The 27,012-nt window shown below is 38.9% G+C and overlaps 1 protein-coding gene across 1 annotated transcript in view; it reads left to right on the top strand.

Annotated features, from left to right (window-relative positions):
* The window catches only part of COG5 (component of oligomeric golgi complex 5), a 3,265,454-nt gene that overhangs the window by 62,282 nt on the left and 3,176,160 nt on the right, over window positions 1-27,012 (top strand). The window contains exons 4-5 of the mRNA XM_044088540.1: window positions 12,390-12,444; window positions 12,552-12,621. Coding sequence (XP_043944475.1) covers window positions 12,390-12,444; window positions 12,552-12,621 — 125 coding nt within the window. The remainder of the gene's footprint in view (window positions 1-12,389; window positions 12,445-12,551; window positions 12,622-27,012) is intronic.

The raw sequence follows: 27,012 nt of genomic DNA, 5'->3' as shown, positions 1-27,012 counted from the left end.
TAATGATGGTATATGTGTATTAGTGTACGTGTCATATGTGCACAAATATTTGTATTCATCTATGTATTTACAGTATATTGACAAAGTACTGGGTCACATCAGAGGCTTACGAGGTCATTGTTAAGAAACTGAGAACTGTTGTAAAGCTTGGCATTGAATACCATAAGTTCAGGTTATGCTATAAGAGAATAACTATGTAAAGATAACCATGTCAGCAGCCAAAATGCATTATAAACTGAATGTTTTAAGAAATGGCTAGATTGGCCCAGACTCTGGACTGATGTGTGTGCTTTTTTTTTTTTTTATTTATTCCTGGGGAAATGCTATTCAGAAGTGAACACTTTTAGTGGCACGCCAGGCTGGGATTTGATGTATATTGTCATGCAAAGCTGACAAAATTGTTGAATCTACCCAAGGTGGAAATGTGAGACTGTAGCCCACTGAAAGAGGGGAGATGGGAGGTGTAACTTGGCCAGGCATTGAAACTTGCAAAACTGCTCCTTGTGAAAAGTCTTTTTTATCTCAGTAATTAGTTGACAATTTTGCAAGTTTCTTTCAGAGAATGTGTAGTACATCAGTAGGAACATTTGTAAAACTCAGCACATACTAGTCAATGACACATGAGCTGCAGACTCTCAAACTTGGCATTTTTTTTCAGGTGGCCCATTCTAAGTGAATGGAAGTCTAGTCTGACAACAAATGGTAGGGCTATTTGTTCTCACAGTATGTGCATTGAGACAGATTTAACTTTCCAAAGGAATCACAATGACTGCCCCCATGAGGGCAGAGAAGAGTAAAGAAAAAAATTAAAATTCGGAATGAGTACTTATTTGTTGCAGGCAGCTTTAGGAGGTGCAGTAAATCATGGCAAGATAAAAAATTATATGTTTTTTCATTGTTTGCCCGTAGTGTTCCTTTAAGGTGTAATCTACGTTAAGATTTATGTTCTTGCCTTTGCTTCTACTTACCCTAATTTGTAACTGTTCTTTTTTTTTTTATCTTTATTCCTCCCAGATGTGAAAACAACTTGAATGCTTTTAGAAATCATTAACTGTAAGCCATGAAGAAACCAGAGTTCTGACTGTTATTGCCCTGTTATTATCTTGTTTTTCATGGAAATGTAACAAAAAAAAAAGAAAAGAAAACTGTAGTCTGCTGCAGCCTGAAATTCAAGCTGAAACATTTATTGCAAAAGGAAAACTTTTCATGTTATTTGGTGTTCTCATTTTAATTGTTTTCACTTAAAATGCCTTATTAGATTAAGTTAAGGGTCTTAATCTGGACATTCACCTATGCAGAATTAAGAAAACGATATATCACCTCTACATATATTATGAACTGTGTAGTTTTACACTGCATCACCCACTTCAACAACCAAAGATTGCGGTCTATTAACTTAAACATGATTTTTGTCTAGCATTTCTTTTCGCGGTATAATGCCTACATTTCTTAATACCAAAAAAAAAAAGGAGAAAGAAAGAGAAGCGGAAGATGAAAAAAGGCATCTGTTTAATTTAGTAAGTTTATTGTAAACAAGAACAGTAGTACTTTCCTACACAATATGCAATTTATATTGTGAAAAGTTTCATAAAAATACTGTTAAGAACAGACGTTTTTACCTATAGTTATATTTTTTCTTTTCCCCCTAATCTTAGAGTCCTTCCAAACATTAATGACATGAAATGAGACTAATGCTTTTCAGTTCCCCACAAGTTTAACAAAGTCAACAAACATTTCACTGTTTCCACTTATTATTAGACAGCCGTATTTCACAAATATGATTGCTGCTTTGCAGTATCACAGTTATTCACTAATTTATGTGTTGCTGGTTTTCCTGTTCATCTCCATCGCCCAACTCCAGATTACAGTTCATTTGCAAGGTACTCCTGATTCTTCTGGGTCAACTCCAGTGCTTTTCTCCATCTCACCAACATTTTCCTTTGAAATAGTGAAACGTGCCACTGGCAAAGTTTCTCTCTGTGTGCTTTATTATCAGAAGAATGAGAATATTCTGAAGTCAGCTGGATACAACAGCTTCAATATCGCATCTGCTTCTCAAAATTCTGTGATTACTGGAATAAATTTGTTTCTGTTTTGCTGGTGTTCGGTGAATAATCATTTTCCACAAACACTTTACTGTCTCCAACTTTTAATACTTTTCCCTTTTGCCACAGTTTTGTCAGGATCAACTCTTTCTGCTGGTAGGTTTACATGTTTATTTATTTATTTAGCATTTGTTTACAGGGAAGGTCTGACTGTGTCATAGCACATTTTCATTAGGGGCCAGGGGAGAAAAGCTCCAAAGACAAATTAGCAGATTACAAACATACACTGAAGTTTTACATAATACAATTTTATACATAGTATAAATCACAAGATTCACATGGACTGATATAGAATAATATATACATAAAGTAATTCAAAGTAAACTTCCACAGTACGAAGCATACATACAATTCCTAGTATAGAAATCAAGCACAAAGGCATAGAAGCACTCAAATGTAGATAAAAGTTAGTGAAGGTATGAGGAAGGAGAAACTTTCAGTTAGAAGAAAGGTAAGTATTGCTAAGTAGAATGAGGAGGAATAGAGAAGAAATACAGATGGCACAGTGGTGCAGTGATTAACATTGTGACCTCACAGCAAGAGGTTCTCCAATTTGATTCTCTGCTGGGGTTCCTTCTGTGCGGAGTTTGTATGTCCTCCCTGCATTCATATGGGTTTATTCTGGACGCTTCGGTTTCCTCCCACATTACAAAGACATGTGTCTGGAGCATTTCTCTCCAGGCCTCCACTGAAAATTGGCGTGTTCCAAGTCAGACTTTCCCGGTAAACAAATGTTAAAGAAAAAAATAAATAAATATGGATATTGGGGGGTTAAAGTGGGTAGAGTAGATTTATGGTTAGTTAATTGTGGGGAGGAGGAGAAGGTTGGTGGGACAGTAGGGATAGGAGAAGGTAATTAATAATTAGTAGAACATATTATAAAAATAAGTATAAAATACTTCAGCATGGTATAAAGTGGAAAGACTATAAAATGGGTAGGTGAAATGACTGAATGCTGAGGAATAATATAAAAAAGGCTTAGGCAGGGCTAGAGCAAGGGCAGATCCATTTGCTAAACAGATGACTTAAGTTTTTTGAAGTGGGTGAGGTTGGTAGAAGATATAATAGACTGAGGGATAATGTTTCAAATTTTGGAGATGAAATTAGTAGAGAGAGTCACTGGCATTATTGTTAGACTTTTGGAGATGTTTAGAAAAGATCTGAGAAGCAGAGGACTTGAGTATTGGTGCAGGGTTGAAGCAGATGGAGAGAAGGATTCTGGTTGGTGTTGGAGCAGATGGAGAGAAGGATTCTGGTTGGTGTATCAGTTTGTGGGCAGTGATGAGTTGGGTGAATGTGAGGTACTGGGGTAGTTCTAACCATTTAAGTTGTTTTAAGGCTGAGCAGTGGTGAGTTAGTTGCAAATTTAGCTATTTTGTTGTAGCACGTTTCCAGTTTTACTAAATCTGTTTTCTTTAAGTTGGTGAGAATAGGGGAAGCAGATAGGTTCTGACAATTGCCTTTGTGGTATTGCTATTTCAAACAGAGCTGGGTCAGACATGGCTTTGTAAGTCAAGCAAGGATCGCCTCTAAGTAGGCAATATGAGACAGAGAATAGTTGTAGTTTTTTTAGCCTGCCCATATAGGACAAGTGTTTAAGGCCTAGGATCCTATGAGTGAGGTACTTTTGTGAACTCTCCAGTTGTTGCAGGTGTCTAGTGAGGTACATGCCAAATGGGGCATTGTACTCGATGATTGGCCTAATGAGGGAAGAGTAGAGGGAGACGATGACCTCTTTCTTCCTGGATGCAAAACCTTTAGTAATGAAATTTGCCACATAGAAGGACTTTCTGACCACAGTGGCAGTGTGATGGTCAAAAGAGAGGTTCCTGTCAACCTGTGTTCCCAGATCTCTTATAACGCCTTTTGTACTACCATTGATGTGGTAATTCATGGCAACTGGTTTTTTCCCAAAGGGGATGACGACACATTTTTTGGCATTGAGCTTAAGGCTATGATTCTGACACCAGTCATTGCTGTCAATGAGGCCTATATGTAGGATGTGAACGTCACTTGGAGTTAATAATAGCTTCCAACTTGCAATCGTCTGCAAATTTTGTCAGCCAGAGTCCCTTTGTGAAGGTCTGGACTTCAGAGAAGTAGATACCAAACAGGAGAGGACCCAGGACCGAACCCTGTGAGATACCACTCGTGACTGGTCGACAGTCTGATTTGGAATCAGCTACTTTCATACTGTGGGTTCTATCTGTGAGCCAGTTTGCAACCCACCTAGTGATATAGGGGTTGATGCCTAGCTTAGTATTTTTTTGTATGATTCCTGAGTGGAGAATGGTATCAGAGACCTTGGCCAGATCAAGGTAGGCTGTATGAACTACCCTGCCTTCATCCACAGCTCTGATGACTGACTCAAAGAAGTCAACCAGGTTGAGCAGGCATGCTATATCCTTCACAAAACCAAACTGTGTGGGATCCAGAGTTTGACGATTCCCTATATCCTTGTTTATTAGGTCCATGATGATGAGTTCCACAACTTTGTATATCAGACTCATCAGGCTAATGGGGCAATAGTTTCCAGGGTCTGTAGTTGCTCCTCCTTTGTGGAGAGGGATGACTGTAGCAGTGCACCATTCGGTAGGGACAAAGCCTGAGGTGATTGGCTGTGATTGAACAGGGCACACAGGTGAGGTGCCAGTTCACTCTGTAGTTCATGTAGAACACAGCCAGGGATATTGTCAGGTCCCATAGAAGCTGTATTCTTGGCCTTGGACAGTATTGTTTTAACCTATGCAGCAGTAATACTGGGTGCCTGACAATCTACTGGTATTGTGATTGTTCCTTTGGGGGAGGTAGAAGGGTAAAGTTGGCACTGAATTTGTCAGCCAGTACAGGCATGGGCAAACTACGGCCCGGGGGCCACATGCGGCCCGTTAAACGTTTTGATTCGGCCCGCCACCTCCCAACCGTCCCGAATTAGACTTTTTAATTTTTCGTGGTTTTGGAGCTGACATCATCACATGCGCGATGACGTCAGCTCCATCAGCCTGTCGGAATTAAGATCAAGGGACATGCGGGAGCGCGTCTGTTTGAATAATGGGACTGCCCGCCATTTTGGATTTAAGCTCAACGGACTTTTACACCATAAAACTGCAGAGTTTTCCAGGCAGAATGGGAATTGCTGCACAGCTTGCTTTGAAGTTTTCTTTAAGGTAACAAATGTGTGTGTGTGTGTGTGTGTGTGTGTGTGTGTGTGCGCGCGCGATCGGAGAGAGAAAGTGAGTGAATGCAGGTTTGAAAGGTGAAGAGTGTGTGTGTGTGAGCGATCGGAGAGAAAAAGTGAGTGAATGCAGGTTTGAAAGGTAGGTGTGTGTGTGTGTGTGTGTTTGTGTATGCGATCGGAGAGAGAAAGTGAGTGAATGCAGGTTTGAAAGGTGTGTGTGTGTGTGTGTGTGTGTATATGCGATCGGAGAGAGAAAGTGAGTGAATGCAGGTTTGAAAGGTGAAGTGTGTGTGTGTGTGTGTGTGTGTGTGTGTGCGATCGGAGAGAGAAAGTGAGTGAATGCAGGTTTGAAAGGTGTGTGTGTGTGTATGCGATCGGAGAGAGAAAGTGAGTGAATGCAGGTTTGAAGTGTGTGTGTGTGTGTGTGTGTGTGTGTGTGTGTGTGTGTGTGTATGCGATCGGAGAGAGAAAGTGAGTGAAATTAGTGAATGCAGATTTGAAAGGTGAAGAGTGTGTGTGTGTGTGTGTGTGTGTGTGTGTGTGTGTGTGTGTGTGTGTGAGCGATCTGCTTCATTATCTATTCTCTTGCCTTATCCTTCAAAAAAAAGAAATGATCTGACTGCTTAAAATAAGTAAAATGTGCATTCTCCACATCACTAGGCACTCCATTGAATATTTGTACTTTTAGTGTGTTCCCAACAGTTGGGTTGTCACACTGAACTGCACTATAGTTTGGTTGCTTTGCTTGCTTAATATTCATTACAGACTCAGCCTCCCATTCTTTATCAGCCCCTTCCCACAAGAAATGTCTTTCTTTCAACTTTGGACATTTCCTTCCTGCTCATGTTGGTTCTTTAAAGTATACTACTGTAGTTTTCCTTTCATTTGTACAACTGCATTGTACTCCAGTCCAGATGCAAATGTACATTAAATGCACAGACCCCAAATCTGTCCCCTGACAGCTATAGTTATACAGCATGTTTATGAAAAGTTCTCCAGGCATGTCTAGTGTAATGCAGTTCAAATAAAGTGAAATATGCTGTACATTTATGAGATTTTAATTTTTTTTTTTTTTATTTATGTGGTTATGGATTACTTTTCTGTCACAGCAATGGAACAGCATATGATGAGAAATCAAGTCCTGTTTACTAAAGTGAATGTCAGGGATTTCTGTAGTGAGATTGAAGAAGAGGGAGGAAGCAAATACCTTAATTTGAATTATTGCATTTTTATATAACCCATTAAACAATCAAGATCTGAAAAATTACACATTGAAATAAAGAAATTTAAGTCTTCAGTTTAAACACATTTTTAATTATAACACTGAAAGATGCATTGCAATAACTCAAACTGCATGTTGAGCTAGTTATGACTCCCAAATGTAGATGTAATTGCAAGTAATGAGACCTCCTAGTGATTTAATAGCAAAACAATTTGCACAGGTATACATATGCATACTGTTCGGCTGTCAAGTCAAGAGGAGGTCACATTACTTGAAAGTACAGCTGTAGCAGATGTGTATTTTTCCCCCAATGAGGTGATGTTTTCAAAGCATGCCATCTATCTGCTCCTGTTCTGGCCCCTTTGTCAAATGTTAGAACTCAATGTGGCCCATGAATCAAAAAGTTTGCCCACCCCTGAGCCAGTATATTGGCAATATATGTTGAATCTGTATAGGAGTTACCATTGTGCAGTAGCTCAGAGCAAATCTGGGTATTGCCGTGGAGTTTCTTTACATAACTATAGAAGGCCTTGTGGTTGTCTTTACTATCTGCTGCAATTCTGTTTTCATATCTAGCTTTAGAGGATTTGATGAGGGATCTCAACTTTTTGTTGAGGCTGATAAGGGAGTTTTTCCAGTCTTGGGACTTCACCTTATTCTGCATCAGTTTCCTCCTTCTGATGTAGAGTTTGTTTATGGCAGGGGACCACCAGATTGGCTTGCTTTTTTTGGAGGAGAGCATCTTGGTTCTACTGGGTATGGCGAGATCCATGCATTCGTGTATGTGTTTGTACAGTGCATTGGTGTATGATTCGGCGATCATGCAACTCTTTTCCATTTTCATGGGTGCCATGAAGTTAGCCACTTCTGCTTTTAGGAGCCCAAAGTTACCTTTGGAGAAGTTTTTCATGGTGGTTACCTTTGTGGGGGGGTGGGATGGATGTGGATTTCCAAGGTGATTAGTTTGTGGTCGGATCTAACCAGGGAAGAGTTGACTACTGGTGTAGAGCAATGGTCGCCCATGTTAGTAATGACCAGGTCAAGGATGTTGCTACCTCTAGTGGGGGTAAGATCGAGCTGGTCCAAGGTATTGGAATTAATGAATTCCAGGAAACGTTGGACAAGTGTATTGGTACATGAGTAGTTTTCCCAGTTAAGGGAGGGGTAGTTGATGTCGCCCAGTATGAGAGTGTTAGTTTGGAATCTAATATTCTCCAGGATGCTTAGGAACGTGGAGTGTGAGTCTTGGGACATGGTTGGGGACCTACAGCAGAATAGCTGTCTTACCCAGTGTTAGCTGCACCTGAAGTATCTCTGATGCGTTATGTTGGGCTACCAGTCTGAAGGTGTGCGCATCCTTTATGAATATGGAAACACCACCACCTTTGGAGCTTCGGTCCAAGTTCTGGGGGCCAAAAGGTGTGGAATGAGTTATAGCATAGTAGTGCAGGGGTGCTTTCTGCTACCTTGAACCAGGTCTCTGTTACAGCACAAATGTCGATGTTCTCCATTTTAAGGAGTGCTTCGAGTGAGTGCATTTTGAGATTTAGACTTCTAGTGTTGAGCAGCATGACCCTCATATTGCATTTGTTTGTAGCTGTTACGGTGGTAATTTGGTTTTTGGAACACCACCTAAAAAAGGCACTATAGGGGTGGGTGGCAAGAGTCTTGGCCAGTATCCGGAAGCCTGGGGTGGCAGATGCAGGCCATCTCTGGCAAAGCATCGAGGTCTGTCAGTCTTGTCATCAGAGGCAGACAGATACCGGATCCCCTTAGAATGACACCAGAAACTTAGCCAATTGTTGAAATCAATCATTTTCTTCTTGTACTGTGGTATCATTCTGGGTGATGCTAGGATGCTGCTCAGGGCTAGAGTCATACCCGCCTGGGCTACATAATCCGAGAGCTCCTCCATGTCTCTTTTCATGTAGTCTAGGGAGATACGTCTCAGGTCATTCATACTCACATGTGCAATGACAGTCATATTTGTACCTGCTGTTGAGGGCCCTGAGTGCGTGCGTTATGTGGTGGATCCTGGTGCCTGACAGGCAGCTGACAGTTACTTTCCCTTATTCACCCTAGTGAGTTGGACATCAGTGTGCCTCACTATCGAATCACCTATGACTTGTGTGTTGGGCATGCTGTTTTGCCTTAGGGGCTTTGGTTGAGTGGCACACAGTTTAGGAGAGTTATGTGTCTCTCGTGATTAGTGTTGTGTTGTGGTAGTCGAGTGTGTTTCTGCCTTGGAGTCTCTGCTGTTTGGGTAGATTTTTATTGAGAGTCTTTGCGAAGGTGGGTGTATGGTTTTTGTTCTTATGTGAAGGCAGTGCTGGTGTGTGTTATGGATGGCTATGTGTTCCATGTGGTGTGGTGCAAGTGCTGACCTTCTCCTCTTGACCAGCTTTTCCAGTCTTGGCTGGAGAGTGTGGTTCCCAATCTGGATATATAAGTGCATCTCTTGCAAGTCTGAGTGTTGGGAGGTAAGAGGAGACGGTTGTCAGTGTACATGAGACAGATGCTACATTGCCTCAGAATACCCAAGTTCACAAGGTTAGTAGGAGAAAGCACAGGGAACTGACCATTAGACATTCCTGGAGGGGTGGGCATTAATAATATTAAACCTAAATGCTTAGGTTACCATAACTGTACCATAACTGCTTAGGAGAGCAGTTGTGGTAGTGTGAGTGGGGTGAAAACCATATTGATTGTTGGATAAAAGATTGTTACATAGAAGGTAGTTCGTAAGCTGAGTATGAATTCATTCTTCTAGGACTTTGGCTAGTGGGGATAAAATTGCTATGGGTCTGAAGTTGGAGAGCTCAGTAGAGTTCCCTCCCTTAACAAGTGGGATGATGTAAGCTATCTTACAGAGTACTGGGATGTAGTTTTCTGATACTGAGCTGTTGAGAATTGAAATTGTGAAGGAGATGGCATCTGCAACTATTTTAAGGAATTCCATAAAGCAGTTTATCAGCAGCAAGGGTTGTAACTTTAAGTTTACCAAGTAATTTTTATGGTGTTGATTTGGATAGGCTTGAAGGAGGACTCATTGGTGGGAACTGGGATAGTTGGAGGAATATTGCAGTAGTTCTTAGAAAGTGAAAGAATGGAGTTTGTTAAAAATGTATTGAATTGTGAGGCTATGCTTTCATTATTGGTAGAGGATGCTAGAGTTGATGTCGGTTGGCCAGGCTGAAGGAGTTTTTTAATGGAGGACCAAAATCTTTGTAGGTTATTCTGATTTTTTTGCTGAATATCAGTAAAGTAATTTTTTTGTCCAATTTGACTTGTTTTGTCATTGTTTCTTAGATGGCAGTAGTGATCTTGGTTGTCCTCGATTTTGTTGGAATGCCAGTGTGACCAGGCTTTATCTCTTAATTTAAGTGGGCTTTTTGTGTCTTTAGTTAGCCAGGGAGCATTGTTCCAGTTCACCCTTATTCTGAAGGGGACTAGTTTATTAATGATATCAAGGAAAGCGGAATTAAAGTATTCCACTGCAGTGTCTAAGGGTAGTGTTTTAAGGGGGTTCCAATTGCATTTATGCAGGATAGAGACGAAGGTCTAAGCATGCCTTTTTAGTAAGTGTTTCTTGGAGGGTAAAGATACCTAAGAAGATATTTAGGGAGGTGTCATTAATACTGTCAGGTAGACAGCCTGATTTAGAAGAAGCAGGTCAAAGAACAGCAAAAACTATCTGTTTTGCAAATAATGTTCTTGTCTCAATCTTTATAGCAGACAATTAACAGTTGTACTATCAGACCGCAATTATTTTTGCCACTGCATTTGAAAATATACCTTGTTTTGTTAGAGCAAATGCTGTGAGCGAAATGTACAATAGTTAGTGTTCATACAGAATCCAAATTACAGGGCAGCGTAAAGTAGGAAAGGGGAAGGGACCCTAACAATATGGTCCCGGCAGTGGGCATGCCACTAACAGCTTAGTTTCAAAAAGTAAATGAAACTTGGCAGCAGCTTCTCAGGACAGTAACGTACATTGTGGGCAGGCTGAATTTTACTAATAAATGTCTAGGCCTCTTTCTAATGGTTAGATTTGGAGCATGCATACGATGTGCCCTTTTAATTAACAGTTCTGCTGTGGAATACCAGTCCAGTTGCTTATTTGTGCCTCCATAAAATTAATACAGTCTGTTCCCTTCTAGTTTCTCCAGTACAGCAAAAAATCTCATATTTTTCCCTCTATGCTCATCCCTCTAATTGTAACATTTTTTGAAACCTGTCTTCTTGAGCATTCTCCTACTAAGCCAGCCTTTTCTTTATTTCGACCTCTAATTTTTGCAGTTTTTATCAGCTCATCAAAATATCTGTTTAAAGCTTCTTCAATTTTTTTCCAGCCTTTTGTTATTTGAGTTGAGTTAACATACTCCTTAAGTGTTTCGTTTATTTTAATCAACTCTGAGCACGTTTGACTTATTTTTGCCTCTAGGTTACTGGAAGCTATGTCTTGCACCAAAGCTGGGGCTTGAACTGCTTTTGCTGAACAGCTGCAGAATTCTTCTCTGTCAATGCTTTCTCTTCACCTTTTCTAGTTGATTTTCTTTCAGGCAGTTTTATTTTCTGGCATCCTGGCAGTGTACTTGCTAGCTAATAACTGAATTTTACTCAAGCTGGCAATATCATTAGCTGTTGTTTGTCAGTTTTTGTTTTCACACGGGGAGAGCTGAAGTTAATAGATACGTACATATATATGTCAAACACAAGCAATAATGCCCTTCTAGCCTGCTGATATACCAAAATAGTTGTTCCCATAATAAATGTCCAGGGTGTTGTTAAAAATATCTAAACTAATGCTTGCTTTAATGTAATTTGGCAGTCTATTCCATACATCAGCTACTCTCAGACAACCAATTAGTATACTTTGCATTCCTATAGAATCTACTACATAGGTTATCTGATAATTCTGCACTACTTTCTGCTAACCCAAACATTCCCAGAGGTAGAGGTTGTCTCTAAATTCCCTATATACCTGAATAAGGTCTACTATTAAACATCTATATGAAACTTCATTTATGCCTAACATGATATCCAAGTTTACTTTAAGCCAAACTGTGCATCGCCACATTTTCTTTCCTGAATCAAAAAATGAGGAATAAAAAGGATACTCTGTACTTTCAATGTCCACAGACAGCTCTGGTACTATCTTGATAGAACTTAATCTTTCAGATTTTTGGAACAAATGTTCATTTCTTGTAAAGGTAAGAAGGGACAATCTCTGTCAAAACAGCCTATTTCCAAATTGTTGTCTAATACTAATACTACCTTTTGTTATATTTGCCATAAAAAAAAAACAGTCTGGGTCAAGGCTCACTCTACCAGGACTTTGACTTCATCTATGGCTCTTTGGCAAGGGTTGGTTTCTAGAAGCTGCTATTTGGTCTTCTGTACATAGGTTTACAAAGTACTATAAGCTTGATTCTTTCTCTAGGTCCAGATCAAGCTTTACTAGGACCATTCTTCAGGGTCTCCTAAATTCTTCTCCTTCCACATCCCAAATGTAGTTCACTTTACTGTGTCAGTGTTTGTGCCAAAGTGGGTGTTTTTATGCAATAGTGTAGGTGTAGTCTCACTTTCTGTCCATACAGAAGAAACATAACTTCCTCTCCAACTTTTCTTGCCCCCCTCTGCATGCCTGAACCCTTTAGCTTTCATTAAATGCCTTCTTGTATTGACTAAACTGTACATTTTACAAGTGGCTAGACTGTGATCTGACCGGTATTGTGGATGCATGTACATGCACTTGGTTGTTGTTACTTTCCTTCACGTTTGTTTCCTTCCCCCAGCATTGTACCTAAATGGCAATTTGCAGTAGATATGTGGAATGTCTTCTGCTAAATCTGCAGCAAAGTTTATCTGTTTTTATTTCCAGGTGTTCTGCAGATGATGCACACTCGAATTGCTGCTTTACAGAGTGCAGTAGACAGGTATTCACCTCTATGTTTATTAGTTCAGTTTTTTTTTTGTTTTGTTTTTTGTTTCTTGGTGATTTCAGTGCTTGTGACTGCACGTTTTTACTTTTTTTTATCCACAGAATCCGTGCAAAGATTGTTGATCCACACAACAAGATAGTATCTCGTACTGCACAGCTGGCAAGGTTGCAGGTATGCAGTAATGAACTTGGAAACTGAACTTTTAGAATTATTTTTATTATACTGTGAAATATGCATTGCTACATTGGGGTTGTGGTGTTTCTACTATTCTGCAATAATCACTGTGTGCAAAAGAGTTAGAATAAAAGGATTTTAGACCCTTTACTTCAGGCATTTTACTTTTCCTGTTTTGTAGTGGAGATGCTTTGTTGTCTTTGTAATTGTTGAATACTGTTGTATAATATATGAAAGAAGACATCAGTATCATATAAGAGAGTCTGCCACATTATAGCTAAGAAGATAGCTTTATTGCCTTGCAAAAGCAAACAAAGGTTTCAGTACGGGTGATTGCAGACTAGTTGGTCAAGTTGTAACTACATGAACACAGCTGGTGAAGACTGAAGCCTGGATATGTGTAGTATGCAGAATCATTGCTTGTGCACGACTGTTATGAGCTTGAATTGTGAATTTCACCTTTCCCCATTTTTGTATGACCATTGAGTTTATAGATATAACTTTGGGTGTCTGGATGCTTGCCCCAGTGCAGAAATGCTTATTTATGTGACATTTAGATAATTGACACAAAAAGGGATGCTATTAACTATCTTTCACCACTCCAGAAGACATGAAGGGCAGAAGAGTACTTAAGGAAGCTCCTGAACGAGGAAAACCCCAGTGAAGCTGTTCTACCATATATACAGCTGATGATGATAGAGGAGGGAGAGCTCAACCTAGTAAATGCATAAAGTCCACTACGGCAAGTTAAGATAGGGAAGGGTGGCAGCCTGAAGTCACAGCAGATATGATCAAGATGTTAGGTGCTCTGAGTAGAAGTGCCTCTTGAGGGTACTCCATATCATGTAGTGAGAGAGACCTATCCTAGATGACTGAAAATATGTATTCTGGTACCAGTGTTTGAAAGCAAAGGGGGAGATTCACTACTACAGGCATTACAATGGTGTCAGACTCTATTACACTGCAGGAAAGTACTAGAAATGGTGATTGATAAACACAAAAAGTAGTGTAAGAAAACAGAGTTATCTTGCCATGGATTGCTTAATGATAATTTATTATAGTGAGTAACATATAAAATAATAGCAGATGTAAATGCACAGCAGCATAATTAAATGGTATATAGCAGCATAATACATCAAATATCTGAAAGCATAATAAAAGTAGTACAATAATTGTATCTGAACAAATCTTGTACTAGACTTCAGTTGAACTCCCTGTCCTGAACACACACATTATATTACTTTAGTCCGAGACTTCCAAGATGGCTGCACATTGAGTAACAACTTAATTCTGTCTCCCCCAGTTTGAAAAAAGAAACTTGTGAGAAAAAGCCAGTGAACCTAGATTATTGGAGAAATTTCAGTAACTGCCTAGTAAGTGCAGTGCCTAGATGCCAGGAAAAAAAGAAGCATAAAGGACCTTGAGGAAAATCAACTACACAAGGTGAGGAAAAACAAAGACTGGGAGAAGTACTGCAGTTCTTCAGCAAGAAGCAATGCAAGTTCCAGACATGACTTCCAGTAACCTAGAGGAAAGTATAAAGCAACTGCACACAGAAGTGGTTAAAATAAATGAAACACTGATGAAGTATATCAACACAAACAACAAATAGATGGAAAAAATGGAAGAAGCTTTAAACATATTCAGATAAGATGACAGAAGTGCAAAACTCAGAGGCTGAAACGAAGAAAAGACTGGCTGAATATGAGACTGCACAAGAAGAGATGTTTCGAACAGTAATAGAATTAGAGGACAGAGCACATAGGGAAAACCTGAGATTTTCTGCTCTACCAGAGAAGCTGAAAGGAACCGACTGTATTAATTTTATGAAACACAAATAAGCAACTGGATTGGTATTCCACAACATGAATTGTTAATTGAAATGGCATATCGTGTGTATGCTCCAAATCTGGTTACTAGAAAACAACCTTGACCTTTAATAGTAAAGATGCAGTCTTAATGGCAGAAGGAGTTGATTCTTACAAAACTGTGTTAGAAGGACAAGGTACTAAAAGTGAGAGACAGCAGAATGTGGAGAATGACTACTCGTACACCAGGCAGAACAGTAGTAAATATATTCTGATGTCTGCGTTTTTGGTACGGAGGGGTCTTGAATTGTTTGATCAGGATATTCGAGGTGGTGGTTCAGTAGCTGCAAAGGACAAAAGTGCTTCTCCTCCAGTGTCAAATGCTAGAAAACATACAAAACTGCAAAATTCAAGATTGCATGCACAAAAGAGGTTGAAGAACAAAGCAACTGTCAAGGGCAAAGTCATTCAGTCTGCTGTAGCAATCTGAAGACTACACCACAGCTCCAGCACGAATCATCCCCTCCAAAAGCAGTCCTGCAATTCAGAAGGACGCTGCAAAGCTGACTATAAGCACAGTATAGCTGCCTTGAGCTGCCCCATAACTAACGTCCTGCCAAGGAATCATCCCCTCCAAAAGCAGTCCTGCAATTCAGAAGGATGCTGCAAAGCTGAAGTTAAAACACAGTATAGCTGCCTTGAGCTGCCCCATGAACTAATGTCCTGCCAAGGAATCATCCCCTCCAAAAGCAGTCCTGCAATTCCGAAGGATGCTGCAAAGCTGAATTTAAAACACAATATAGCTGCCTTGAGCTGCCCCATGAACTAATGTCCTGCTAAGGAATCATCCCCTCCAAAAGCAGTCCTGCAATTCAGAAGGACGCTGCAAAGCTGAATTTAAAACACAGCATAGCTGCCTTGAGCTGTCCCATGAACTAACATCATGCCAAGGAATCATCCCCTCCAAAAGCAATCCTGCAATTCAGCAGGATGCGGCAAAGCTGAATTTAAAACACAGTATAGCTGCCTTCAGCTTCCCATGAACTAACATCCTGCCAAGGTTAATACATCCTAATTCTCTCTTTGAATGTCACAGTGGCTTGCCTGGGTGTATAGCACATTTAGTTATTAGTTAGCCCATCTACCCCATTATACCTAACTAACCCCCCTAAAACACTAAACCAGTTTGGACAAACTGAAGTTCACCCTACTACTAAGAAATTGAAGGTTTTAAGAATTTATTCACTATATTCCAACAAAAATTGGAAGCTATCAGAAAGTGTACGATATCCCTCCCCCTACCACCTGAAACTGTTCAATTTTACTAATTTAAAGTCTAATTCAAACAAAAAAGCCTTACCTAAAAATATACACCAAGCATATAGCTGCAGGTTCAAAGATTCTTGAGTCTGGTAAGCCTATCATATCTCGGATCCCTCCCCTGCATTGAAACGTATGCGAGGTTAGAAAGGAACCTAGGAAACCGACATTTTTTCAAAGCAATTAGTGTTCCTAGACCAAGACAACGGCCCTGACCCTTGTGGTATGTAACTACTGCTTTTTTGTTATTACTGTGTATTACTACAAGAAATGGATAAAGAAACTTTCACTTTATTTTTTCTAAAAGCTATTTATGCATGAAACTCTGCTTGTGTTAAAGTTGAAATGCACTGTGTAGATGCAGCTGGTGTCTTTTTTTTATAACTTACTTTGGCTAGAGAATGTAATTAGGCTTGCCTAAATTTGCCCGGTCTGAATGTGCTAAAACATAAACAACTGCTTAAAAGCAGCTAGCTTCTGTTCTTATAACTTAAACTGCCTAGCGCTACTGCATAAAAAGGTGTGACATGCTTACTAGCTCTAATTTACTGAACTTAGGATGTAAGCATATATTCCAAGCTAGCGGGTACTTGTTTAAGGCTGTAAGCACATATTTCAAGCTAGTGACCACATGTTTAATGGTGTTTTATTAGCGACAAGCTAATTAACTCTATTTTATTAGCAACTAGCTGTTTAATGTTTTTTTAGATTGATTGTTCAACAGTATGCTGTATTTTGCTTTTTCTGTAAAAATATGCATGTAAATGATATGCTTGCAAGCTAGTCATTGTGTTTTCAACATATTACAAAACTATCTGGCTTGATATGAATGTTACTTAAAATTAATGTTTTACCTAAACATTTGAGCTCTGGAATGCCTATAAACTAGGTTTACTGCTTCCTAAAAAGCTAATCACTCATATCTATTCAATTATTTTTACCCACCAGGAATCATCCCCTCCAAAAGCAGTCCTGCAATTCAGAAGGACGCTGCAAAGCTGAATTTAAAACACAGTATAGCTGTCTTCAGCTGCCCCATGAACTAACGTCCTGCCAAGGTTAATGCATCCTAATTCTCTCTGTGAATGTCACAGTGGCTTGCCTCGGTCTATAGCACATTAAGTTATTAGTTAGCCCATTTACCCCATTATACCTAACTAACCCCCTAAAACACTAAACCAGTTTAGTCAATCTGAAGTTCTCCCTACTACTAAGAAATTGAAGTTTTTTAAGAATTTATTCACTATATTCCAACAAAAATTGGAAGCTATCAAAAAGTGTACTCTATCCCCCTACCACCTGAAACTGTTCAATTTTACTAACTTAAAGTCTAATTCAAACAAAAAAAGCCTTGCCTAAAAATGTACACAAAGCATATAGTTACAGGTTCAAAGATCCTTGAGTCTGTTTTGGCCCTTCTCCGCTCGCCTTCCCTGCCCCCAATTTCCATCCACCCCCACTACATCCAGCTTTATAGCCACAAAACACACCCCATCTAATCTGATCAAATCAGGATTCCAGCTCTCTTTGGTATCCACCCACCACTATTACCAATCATTTCCTCCACATAACCTATCTGATCCATTCTGCACTCCACTGCTCAATTTAACCCGGCCCATCACCCCTCCTCCTAGTTTCTGGCCTGCCATCCATACTGTACTGAGGACACTACACTTAATATAGTTCATAAGCAGCAATGATGTCACCATGCAAAATAATGTTTCCACTCTCTGTTAAACCTTCTGTTAATTACATATCTCCTCTCCATTTATGAAAATCAGCCTTACCTTGGTTATCACTACCCAATATATTAATCTTCCCCAGACTGGTCAAATATAACAGCCCACCCAATAGGAACTCCCATACCCAACTCCGTCTCCACAATAATACAGCAACCTATCCAACCTAAATACATTAGCTCAAAATATGAGCATTACCAAAGACTCGTATACAAATTCCTGAAACTAATCATAAACCCTCACAATAATCTTACTATGGATGGTGATATTTACCCAAACCCTGGTCCTTCTGCCCCAGATAGCTCAACCTCTCACTATTATAACCCTACCAATCCACCTTCTATCACAAGGTCCCCCAACTCCCTCCTCATTTGCCACCTAAATATTAGGAGCATAAATAATAAGGTACATAAACTACATGCCCTCCTACAAATTCAGTCCCCTGATATCCTGTGTCTAACAGAAACCTGGAACCTCCGATAATGAAATCCTACCACCAGGGTATAATATACTTAGGTATGACTGTACAACTAGGAAAGGGGGGGGGGTGTTGCTGTCCTCTTCAAGTCCACCTTAAATATTACCTTAGACCCTATTCAACCACCCCAGATCAATACAGCTGAAATACTCTCTACCAAGTTACATATTAAGAAAAATAAAAACATAAACATTGTCTGTTTGTACATTTCCCCAGGAAATAATATTAACACACTAGAGGATACCCTCCATTGGTTAACTGACAACTACCCTCAAGAAACCGTAGTTCTCGGAGATTTTAACATCGACTGGAACACCTGCTCCTCAAAGTCTCCCACCACTCATGTAAACCTGTATGGGTTTACACAGGTCATATCCAGCCCAACCAGATTAGGCAAACGTAACCAAAAAGACAGTATACTAGATTGGATACTTATCAATAGCCGCCCCCAAATGTATACATCAGGGACCATCCCTGATGACCTCAGTGATCACTTTCTCACTTTTATTTGTAAACACAAAACCCACAACTCTTATCAGCCCAACTACAGAACCATACGTAATAATAAAAACTTCAACATAAGAATATTTCAGGACAAACTCAAATCATGCAACTGGTCCGCTCTAAAATACCTGCCCCTTGATGATGCTGTGGCCTACTTTAACAATAAATTCCTGTCCATTCTAGATTCTCATGCGCCTGCTCGCTCCACTAGGATTAAAACTAAAGTTGCCCCATGGCTCTCTAAGATACTAAATCAAAAATCACAATCAGGAATAAAGCGTGGGCTACCTGGCGTTCCACAAAACTCCCTATAGATCAAGTCAAATTTTGGCAAATAAGAAACGAGACTAAAAAATCCATCTTACTGGATAAAAAAACTATTACATAAATCTCCATAAAAGAAACCAAAATAATCCTCAAAGATTCTGGGAAGGTATAAACAAACTAATGCACCCAGGTCAAACCACCACTCCACCTCCATCAGCATCAACCGAAAGTTTGCCACAGGATATTGCTAACATCTTTAATAGTTTCTTTACGGAAACTATCCAAGCCGTAGCTAGCCAGTTTCCTTTGAACCCCATTAGCACTCAGGACATCAGTCCCAATACCCAGCCCTCCTTTAGCTTCCAACCTGTCTCCACCTCTTTCATTTGTAATCTAATAAAAAAAACTAAAACCTACCACCCTAGCCACTGACCTTCTCCCTGCTGAATATTTACAAAAAGCCGCAGATAGTATAGTATTCCCCATCTGCATGCTAATCAATCGGTCCATAGCTGAAGCCAAAGTCCCCTCCATATGGAAAATATATTGTGTTATACCTCTCCATAAAGGTGGCTGCTCTACCAAATTATCTAACTATAGACCCATAGCCGTCTTGTCACCACTGGCTAAGATCCTGGAAAAATGCGTCCACAAACAACTTCTACACTTCCTAACTCAGAACAATCTACTGGCTAAATATCAGCACAGCTTTAGACCACATCATAGCACTACCACAGCCCTCCTCTCCTTCACCAATGATATTTATCATAACAGAAACAATAACATGTTCTCCTCAGCTCTATTCTTGGATCTTATATGGTTAACCACCAGCTGCTAATCCACACTCTGACCAGTATGTACCTAGGTCACCACTCCCTTCAATGGTTCCAATCCTATTTATACAATAGACAACAAGCAGTACTATGGCAAAATAATCTATCTAACCTCCTTCTCAACACCCTAGGTATCCCCCAGGTGTCTATCCTGGGTCCACGGCTATTCTCCATATTTATCAATGATCCTGATGCTGTCATCCCAAAGGCCAACTGCATACAGTATGCAGACGACTCTACGTTGATCTGCACTGGTACCACCCAGGATGAGCTACAGGCAAGTACTCAGTCAATTTTCAACCTAGTTGAAAATTGGCTTGCTGACCGATGTCGTCTTCTAAACCCCAATAAAAGTAAGCTACTATTTTTCTCTCCCACGCAAAAATCCCCGGTGATATCCTTCTCCGTTACCTCTATAAATGGCACTATTATCTCCCCAGATGTCCACACTAAACTACATGGGGTAATCGTAGACAACAATCTTAAATTTGATGCCCATGTAAATAAAACGATAAAAAACATTAATAAAAAACTAAGCTTACTATAGAGAATAAAGTCATTCCTAAACCCACCAGCTAGGGCTGCTATTGCCCGCTCCCATCTCCTCTCCACCCTCTTCTATGCCTCCCCTATACTTGCCAACTTAAACAAAATGGAACTCAACAGACTCTCTGCTTGCTATAATAGCATAGCTAGATTTACCACTGGGCTGCACTACAGAACACATCACTGTATAAACCTAACAAATCTAGACTGGCTAGAGCTATCAAGGCACATTCAGTACAACCAACTTATTGTGGCTTTCAAAATTCTTAACCAACCTGATAATACCCCTGCTTTAAAAAATATCATCAGTCCTCACACTAACCAAAGATCACTTAGATCATCCAATAGAATTGTAATGCAAACCTCTATAGCTAACAAAATAGCCAGGAACTCCACATTTGCCAACTCTGTAGGCAAAGCTTGGAACTCACTACCTCCGGACATTACAATAAACACTACCCTTTCTAAATTTAAGAAAGCCCTCAAGCAGTACTTCATGACTCATTGGCTTTGCCCCTGTGCAAGGCCTGATTAAATACTTGGTAACACTGGTACACCTGTATCATATTAACAATTGTTTTTGCAATTAATTGTCAATTTAATTCTACTGTGTTGTAAGCTAGCTTTCCAGATGTAAAGCATACTATTACAGCTAACCTATACTCCGTGTGGCAATTTGACTGTTATATAGAACACACTAAAGTTCATTAAATAAGTTTCTATCTCTGTATTACTTCCTTTGTAGCTTTTCTCCCCGGGCCTCCGCTGAAAATGGACATGTATCCAGTCGGACTATCCCGGTTAACAAATGTAAAATAAATAAATAAAATAAAAATATTCCATTATTTAGGGAATGTCGAGAAGCAGGCATGAGATTCAAACAGCTGTGCCAGCCATCTTCAAAATATTTTTCCCTGGAGGGACAGAGTCATTTTTTGATGAAGTAAATGCTAAGGAGGAAATACAAAAGTTTGTCCAACATAGGGTGAGCTGTGAAACAAAAAGAAGTTCTGCTTTGAGTCCTTCTGGTGATTACAGAGAGACTGAACCTGTGAAATCTTTTCCACTGTTTCTACGGAAAATGCCTGAGAGAAGGAAGAAAACATAAAGAGTCGACTAGGAGAATCGAGAATATGTTGGAAATGAAACAGAGACAGGATTTGGGAGATGGTGATGAACAGGAATAAAGCTAGTAACTTGGAAATTGGCAAATGTGGGATGATAAAGCTATATTTGTGAAACATGACAGAAGAAGAAAATCTGAAAATATTGGACTTCCTTGGAATTTGTTAAACTTGTAGGGGACTTTAAAGCATATGCCCTGCTTCATGTTGTTAATGTTAGGAGAATAAAATCAGTAACTTGGAAACTGACAAATGTGGGATTACAAAGCAATAATTATATTTGTGAAACATGGCAGAACAAAAAGATTTGGAAATACTGAATTTTTGTGGACTTTGCTTTAGAGTCCCCTACAAGTTTAATATATGCCTTACTTCGTGTCATTAATCTTCAGAAGAACATATGAGAGAGGGGAAGGAGAAAGTTAACTATAAGTAAAAAAAAAAAAAAAATCAAAACAAAAAACTTTTCTTTAATGGTGCAGGACTTTCTTTGCAAGCCAAGAAGTAAAGTTTTTCAGTTATGTTTAAACATAATGGGGATAGCAGTATAAACCTGGTGCTTTTGTTGTTTCCTTTCTCTCCCTTCTCTCTTTTTCCTTGTTCATTTTTCAGAAATGTAGGCACTGCAACATAACAAAAAAGAGAGAGAGAGAGAGAGAGAGAGAAAAAGAGTCTGGTTAAGAGAGCATGACAAAAATGTGTGCTTTTTCTCATGCTTGCATAGGGGAATGACTGGATCAAGGTCTTTGGCTTTATCTAGTAACAAGTTTTACCAGAAACATGCAAATGAAAAATTATAAGGCTTTTTTTCTGATAAACAATGTATCCTTAGCAGTTTTGTGTCTGGTTTTCATATCAAGAGACAATTTTATAAACTGAAATGGCCTGGAGGAAGTGTTTACTGAAAGCATTCAAGTGTTTTCTCAGCTGGGAGAGATATAAAGATAAGACAAAAACAGATAGTACTTAATAAAAGCACAGATTGTACCATGTGTCTTAGAATGAATGATTTTTCTTTTTGGTTAACCCTAGTCTGTCTGTGTGGCTATCAGTTTAGAACTTTTCTTATTATTAGAAAGGTAAAACTTCAAGTTTTGAAGATGTACATAGTTTTGTTTGCTATTATTAAGTTAATAGGTTTTTGGGGGTATTGGGGTGTTTGCTTTTTTGTTTGAGGGATTTCAGTGAAACAAAGTTTTGTAAGATGTGACAGGCTCAAATGGATATGACAAGAAACAACTGTATAAAAGACCAAGCTGCCAAACAATATATGCATGTAACAGAAAAATTGGAACTAGACATTTAGCAAAAAAGCAGTTATACATAAAAGGTGAGAACAATAACTATATAAGAAAATGATGCTTTCTATAATGTCTTTAAATCTGAATGGTCTTGCAGAGAAATACACAAAAGAAAGAGTAGTGAACTTATTAAAAATGTAGAGTGGAAGTAGCTTACTACAGGAGAGACACCTGGAAATAACTGAACATGTGAATTTGATAGTGAAGGATTTTCCAGTTGATTATTCGGTGGATTACCTGGGCAAAGGAATAGAGGATTACTTACTTAATTGCAAGAGGAGCTCCAATAGAGAGAGGAGAGGAAAAGAAAGACATAAATGGTAGATTTGTAGTACTAAGGGGCTACTGGCAATGGATGAAGTTTACACTGGCATGTATTTATATTCCACTTAAAACTGCTATAATGGAGCTTAAAAAAATTATGGGAGAAATAATCAGCTTTTTAGCAAGGAATATTACTTATAGGTGGGGACTAGAATTTGGTTTGCAACAGTGAAGATGAGTCTGGGGGGCCTAGAAGGGAAAATATAACAAAGGAGGGTAGATTTTTGAAGAAATTTATGGAAATGTTTGGCATGGAAGATGTGAATTCATTAGTAGGAGTCCAGAGTGAATTTGCATATTCTTCTCCAAGATACAAAAATTCGGCTAGGCTAGATAGAATTTATATTTCACAGGAACACTTGCACACAATTAAAGCCGCGGTGGTACAGCGGTAGCATTGTTGCCTCACAGCAAGAGGTTCTCCTGTTCGATTCTTGGCTGGAGTGCCTTCTGAGTAGAGTCTGCATGTCCTCCCCGCGGTTGAGTGGCCTCCGAAAGACATGCGTGAATGGGCGTGCCTTCGCTGAAGGTTGGGCGTCAGGCTGGCAACTCGGCACCATAAAAATCGTCTACCAATAATTAGCGGTCCGGAGTTCCGCTGTGGCGACCCCTAACCGGGAAAAGCCAAAAAGACAAGCAACTTGCATGTAATTAAAGGTCTTGAAACACACTCAACTTTCAGATAATATGCCAATAATTGAACTAAAAACACAAGGTAATGAAGTAGAAATGAGACACTGGTGCTTTCCCACCTATCTGTTGAAAAGAGAGGAATTTAAGAAATGAGTTTTGGAAATTATTCATGAGTTATTACAGAAGATAGATAATTCTTCTGAAAATATATCTAGGGAGTGAGATAAAATTCAAGTGGAGTTTTAAATTAGGGTGGAAATAAAGGAAATAAAGATGTGGTTAAGGAACAATAATTATTTAGAGGGACTAACAAATGTTAAAGTATTGCAAAATATGGGGAATCCCACAGAACAAGAAGAGGAGCAACTGCAGAATGCTAAACAGAAAATATGGGATTACCTCAATATTCTGCATGAGTTTAGAAAGATTGCTTAAAAGCATCTGTTTTTTGATAATAACTCTAGAGCACAAAAACTATTAGAACTTGCTGGAAGATTGTGGGTTTTCCTTGCCACACCTACAGAGGCTACAGCTGCCACCTGCTTAGGCCTGTTTCTGCCTGCCACATGTCGCATGCTGTCTACATTTGCTCTGGAGGCTGCCGAAACCATGCTCTTATCACTTGCAAGCATATTTGTGTGCCTTTCTGTAACTTTGTGAATTTGACAGATCTCAATAGCTTTGCTCAGCATTAAATCACTATCACAAAGCAAAATCTTTCTTACAGCAGCATTATTAATACCACACATGAGCCTGTCCTTTATTAACTCATCTTTCAAGTCACCAAACTTACACATTTTAGCTTTATTTCTCAGGTCAGTAATATAAGCTGCAAAAGTTTTTTCTTGCTTTTGATCTCTTGTGTAAAACAGATGCCTCTGTAATGTAACATTGGTCTGCGGGTTGCACATTTCTCTAAATTTGTGCTTCAGACACTCTGGGTCTTCCCTTGATTCAGCCTGTACTGTAATATGATGATTTTCCCCTTCACCTTCATATACTGCTGGTGCATATGCAAATGAACACTCTTGCTATGGCTTCTAAGCCTGCTAGATTTAGCAAAATTAATGCCCTGGTGTGTGCATCTTTATCAGAATAAGCTGCTTGTATGCATATATTGTACTCTTGCTCAAATATTCCCCAATTCTCTGCAATATTCTAATGAAATACAAGTGGTAGTGGGTTACGAAAACCTTCTGCCATATTAATACATCTCATTGAAGACTTTTCCCAGTATGTATGAAAACACGCACATATATACATGTGCCTGAAATTTATGCTAATACTTGTAACTATGCCCAATGGCACAACAAGCTTCTGTATGACTGACATTTGCGAAGTACGTTTCCCAGTCACTGTAAAAGTCACTTATCATTTTAAGAAACATTTCAAATAAACTGCACTGTGCGAATGAACTGGGTGGAAGAAGGTCAGAGTAAAAAAAATATTTTGAAGTAATTGCACTTTGCGAATAAACAGTACACAGCATACTGAAATTTCCCCAAAATGGTGGTACTTTGCTAACCAACTCTGTAACACTCTGTAATGGCGGCACTCTACAAATAGACACACCTAGCACAAGAAACTTTTCAAAATGGCTGTATTTGACTGCACTTTACTAAATAGCGGCACTTTGTACACAACAAACTCTTTGGAGTAAATGCACAGTAGTAAACACACATCGTATGAACTTTTTCATGCTTTGAGATACTTCAAATAACTCTAGTTATACTATTCAGAACTCCAGTCAATGCAAAGTAGTAGTTTATGCCAAAACACAGTAACTTGCCAAAAAACATGCAGTCAATTTGCTTTATTTATACTTAAAGTGCCATTTTTGCCCTTTTGTTATATTCATTTTACACATTTAATCTCTTTTCATGCCCATTATTTTTCTTGTGCTCGTTTTAACTCTAAACATGCTCGTTTTACCTCAGAATTGCAAAACGAGTAGGTTTATTCTGAACCCTTTATGTGCTTTTCTGATGTTTGTTTTATCAAATATCTTGACTTCAAACATTTTGTTTAATTGATAAACTTTTTTATGCTTCTTGTTTGCGTAATAAATGTTTTCATGCTGTTCTTTTGCTTAGTAATGCATTTTGTGCCCTTGAAATGCTCCATTTTATCTTTTTTTTATAAAATAAATAGTTTTCATTACCTTTAGTTCGTTTCTGGCCCTTTTTTGCATTTGTTTCACTTAATTTGCCTTCAGTGTTAACTGTGTTACCTCGTGGCTCTGAAAATCGTGGTTCTGATACCATGTCACCTGTCTAGTCAGGATGAAGTAGACATACATTATGGGGTTCAGTTCAAGTAGCTTTATTATATACAAACTAGTTGTCTCATGCATAGATGTTCACACTCTGGCTGTACTCACAAAATGGCGATGAAGATAGCATGTGCCTGCTATTTATATATGCGCGTTCACGTCATAGAAGTGCTTCTTAAAGGTACAACACGTATGTTATTCTACAGTTTGTATCCAGGCAGTGTACTTATTAGACAGTAACCGAATATTACTCAAGCTGACAATATCCCTGGGTCTTATTTCTGAGTTTCTTTTTTTTTCACACTAGGCTAGCTGAAATTTAGATGATCAGTATGCGGCCACCTTGGAAGACACAAATCCAAAAACTGTTAATCTAGCAATTTCAAAAGTAAAAACAGAGGACTGATTTATTAAAAAATATATATATATTTATTTTTGTGTGTGTGTATACATTTCAATAAATTAATTCACTTTTTTTTTCTTTTTCATTTACTGTTGTAAGTTACTTTTTTGTCATATTGGACATTTATCGTGTAATCTAGCAACTTACTACGTATGTAATTACAGTAATTAAAACCTGTCTCTGATTTGGGATTTTTGTCCCTGATTCTTGGACTAAGAGGATATGAGTGGCTGCAGTGGGTTACACTTTGTGGTTCTGACAGCAGCAAACTAAAATAACATTCCTGGGTAATTGTTTATATACTTATTCATTAATTTGATTGCAAGCAGATGTTGTTTGTAGTGTACACAATCATAGAAGTGGATGTAAATGATGTTTTTTGTGTGTGTGTGTGTGTGTGTGTGTGTGTGTGTGTGTGTGTGTACAAGGAGTGGTGTTGACATTGACCTAAACAAGTGTAGTTGAAGTACAGCAAGTTTACACATTTGTGCCCCCACCCCCAATGATTTATACATACACAGTTTCTTAGTCCAATGATTTTCAGTGACCCCCTGCTATGATTTTAAAAGCTGAGAGGTTGAGAGGTATGGTGGCAACATATTTTAACCATGAGAAGTGCATATAAAGTTGTTAATGGAGCTCTTTGGAAGCATGTTATTGGGTGAGATGGCCTGTCTACCAGTATCTGGATGACTGAGACATTATAAAGAAAAGCATGAAAGAAAAAGTAGTAGCTCTTCCTGAGTATTAATGTGGTAAAGGTAAATGCACAAATGTCAACAGGTTAATGTAAAATACTATGGTTCATTTTCATAGCTCTTAAAGAACAAACTGAG

This window comes from Protopterus annectens, chromosome 11.part0 (assembly GCF_019279795.1).
Source record: "Protopterus annectens isolate FY-2018-M chromosome 11.part0, PAN1.0, whole genome shotgun sequence".
NCBI lineage: Eukaryota > Metazoa > Chordata > Ceratodontiformes > Protopteridae > Protopterus > Protopterus annectens.
Note: the sequence above shows the minus strand (reverse complement) of the source record. Positions and strands in the feature narration are given on the sequence as shown.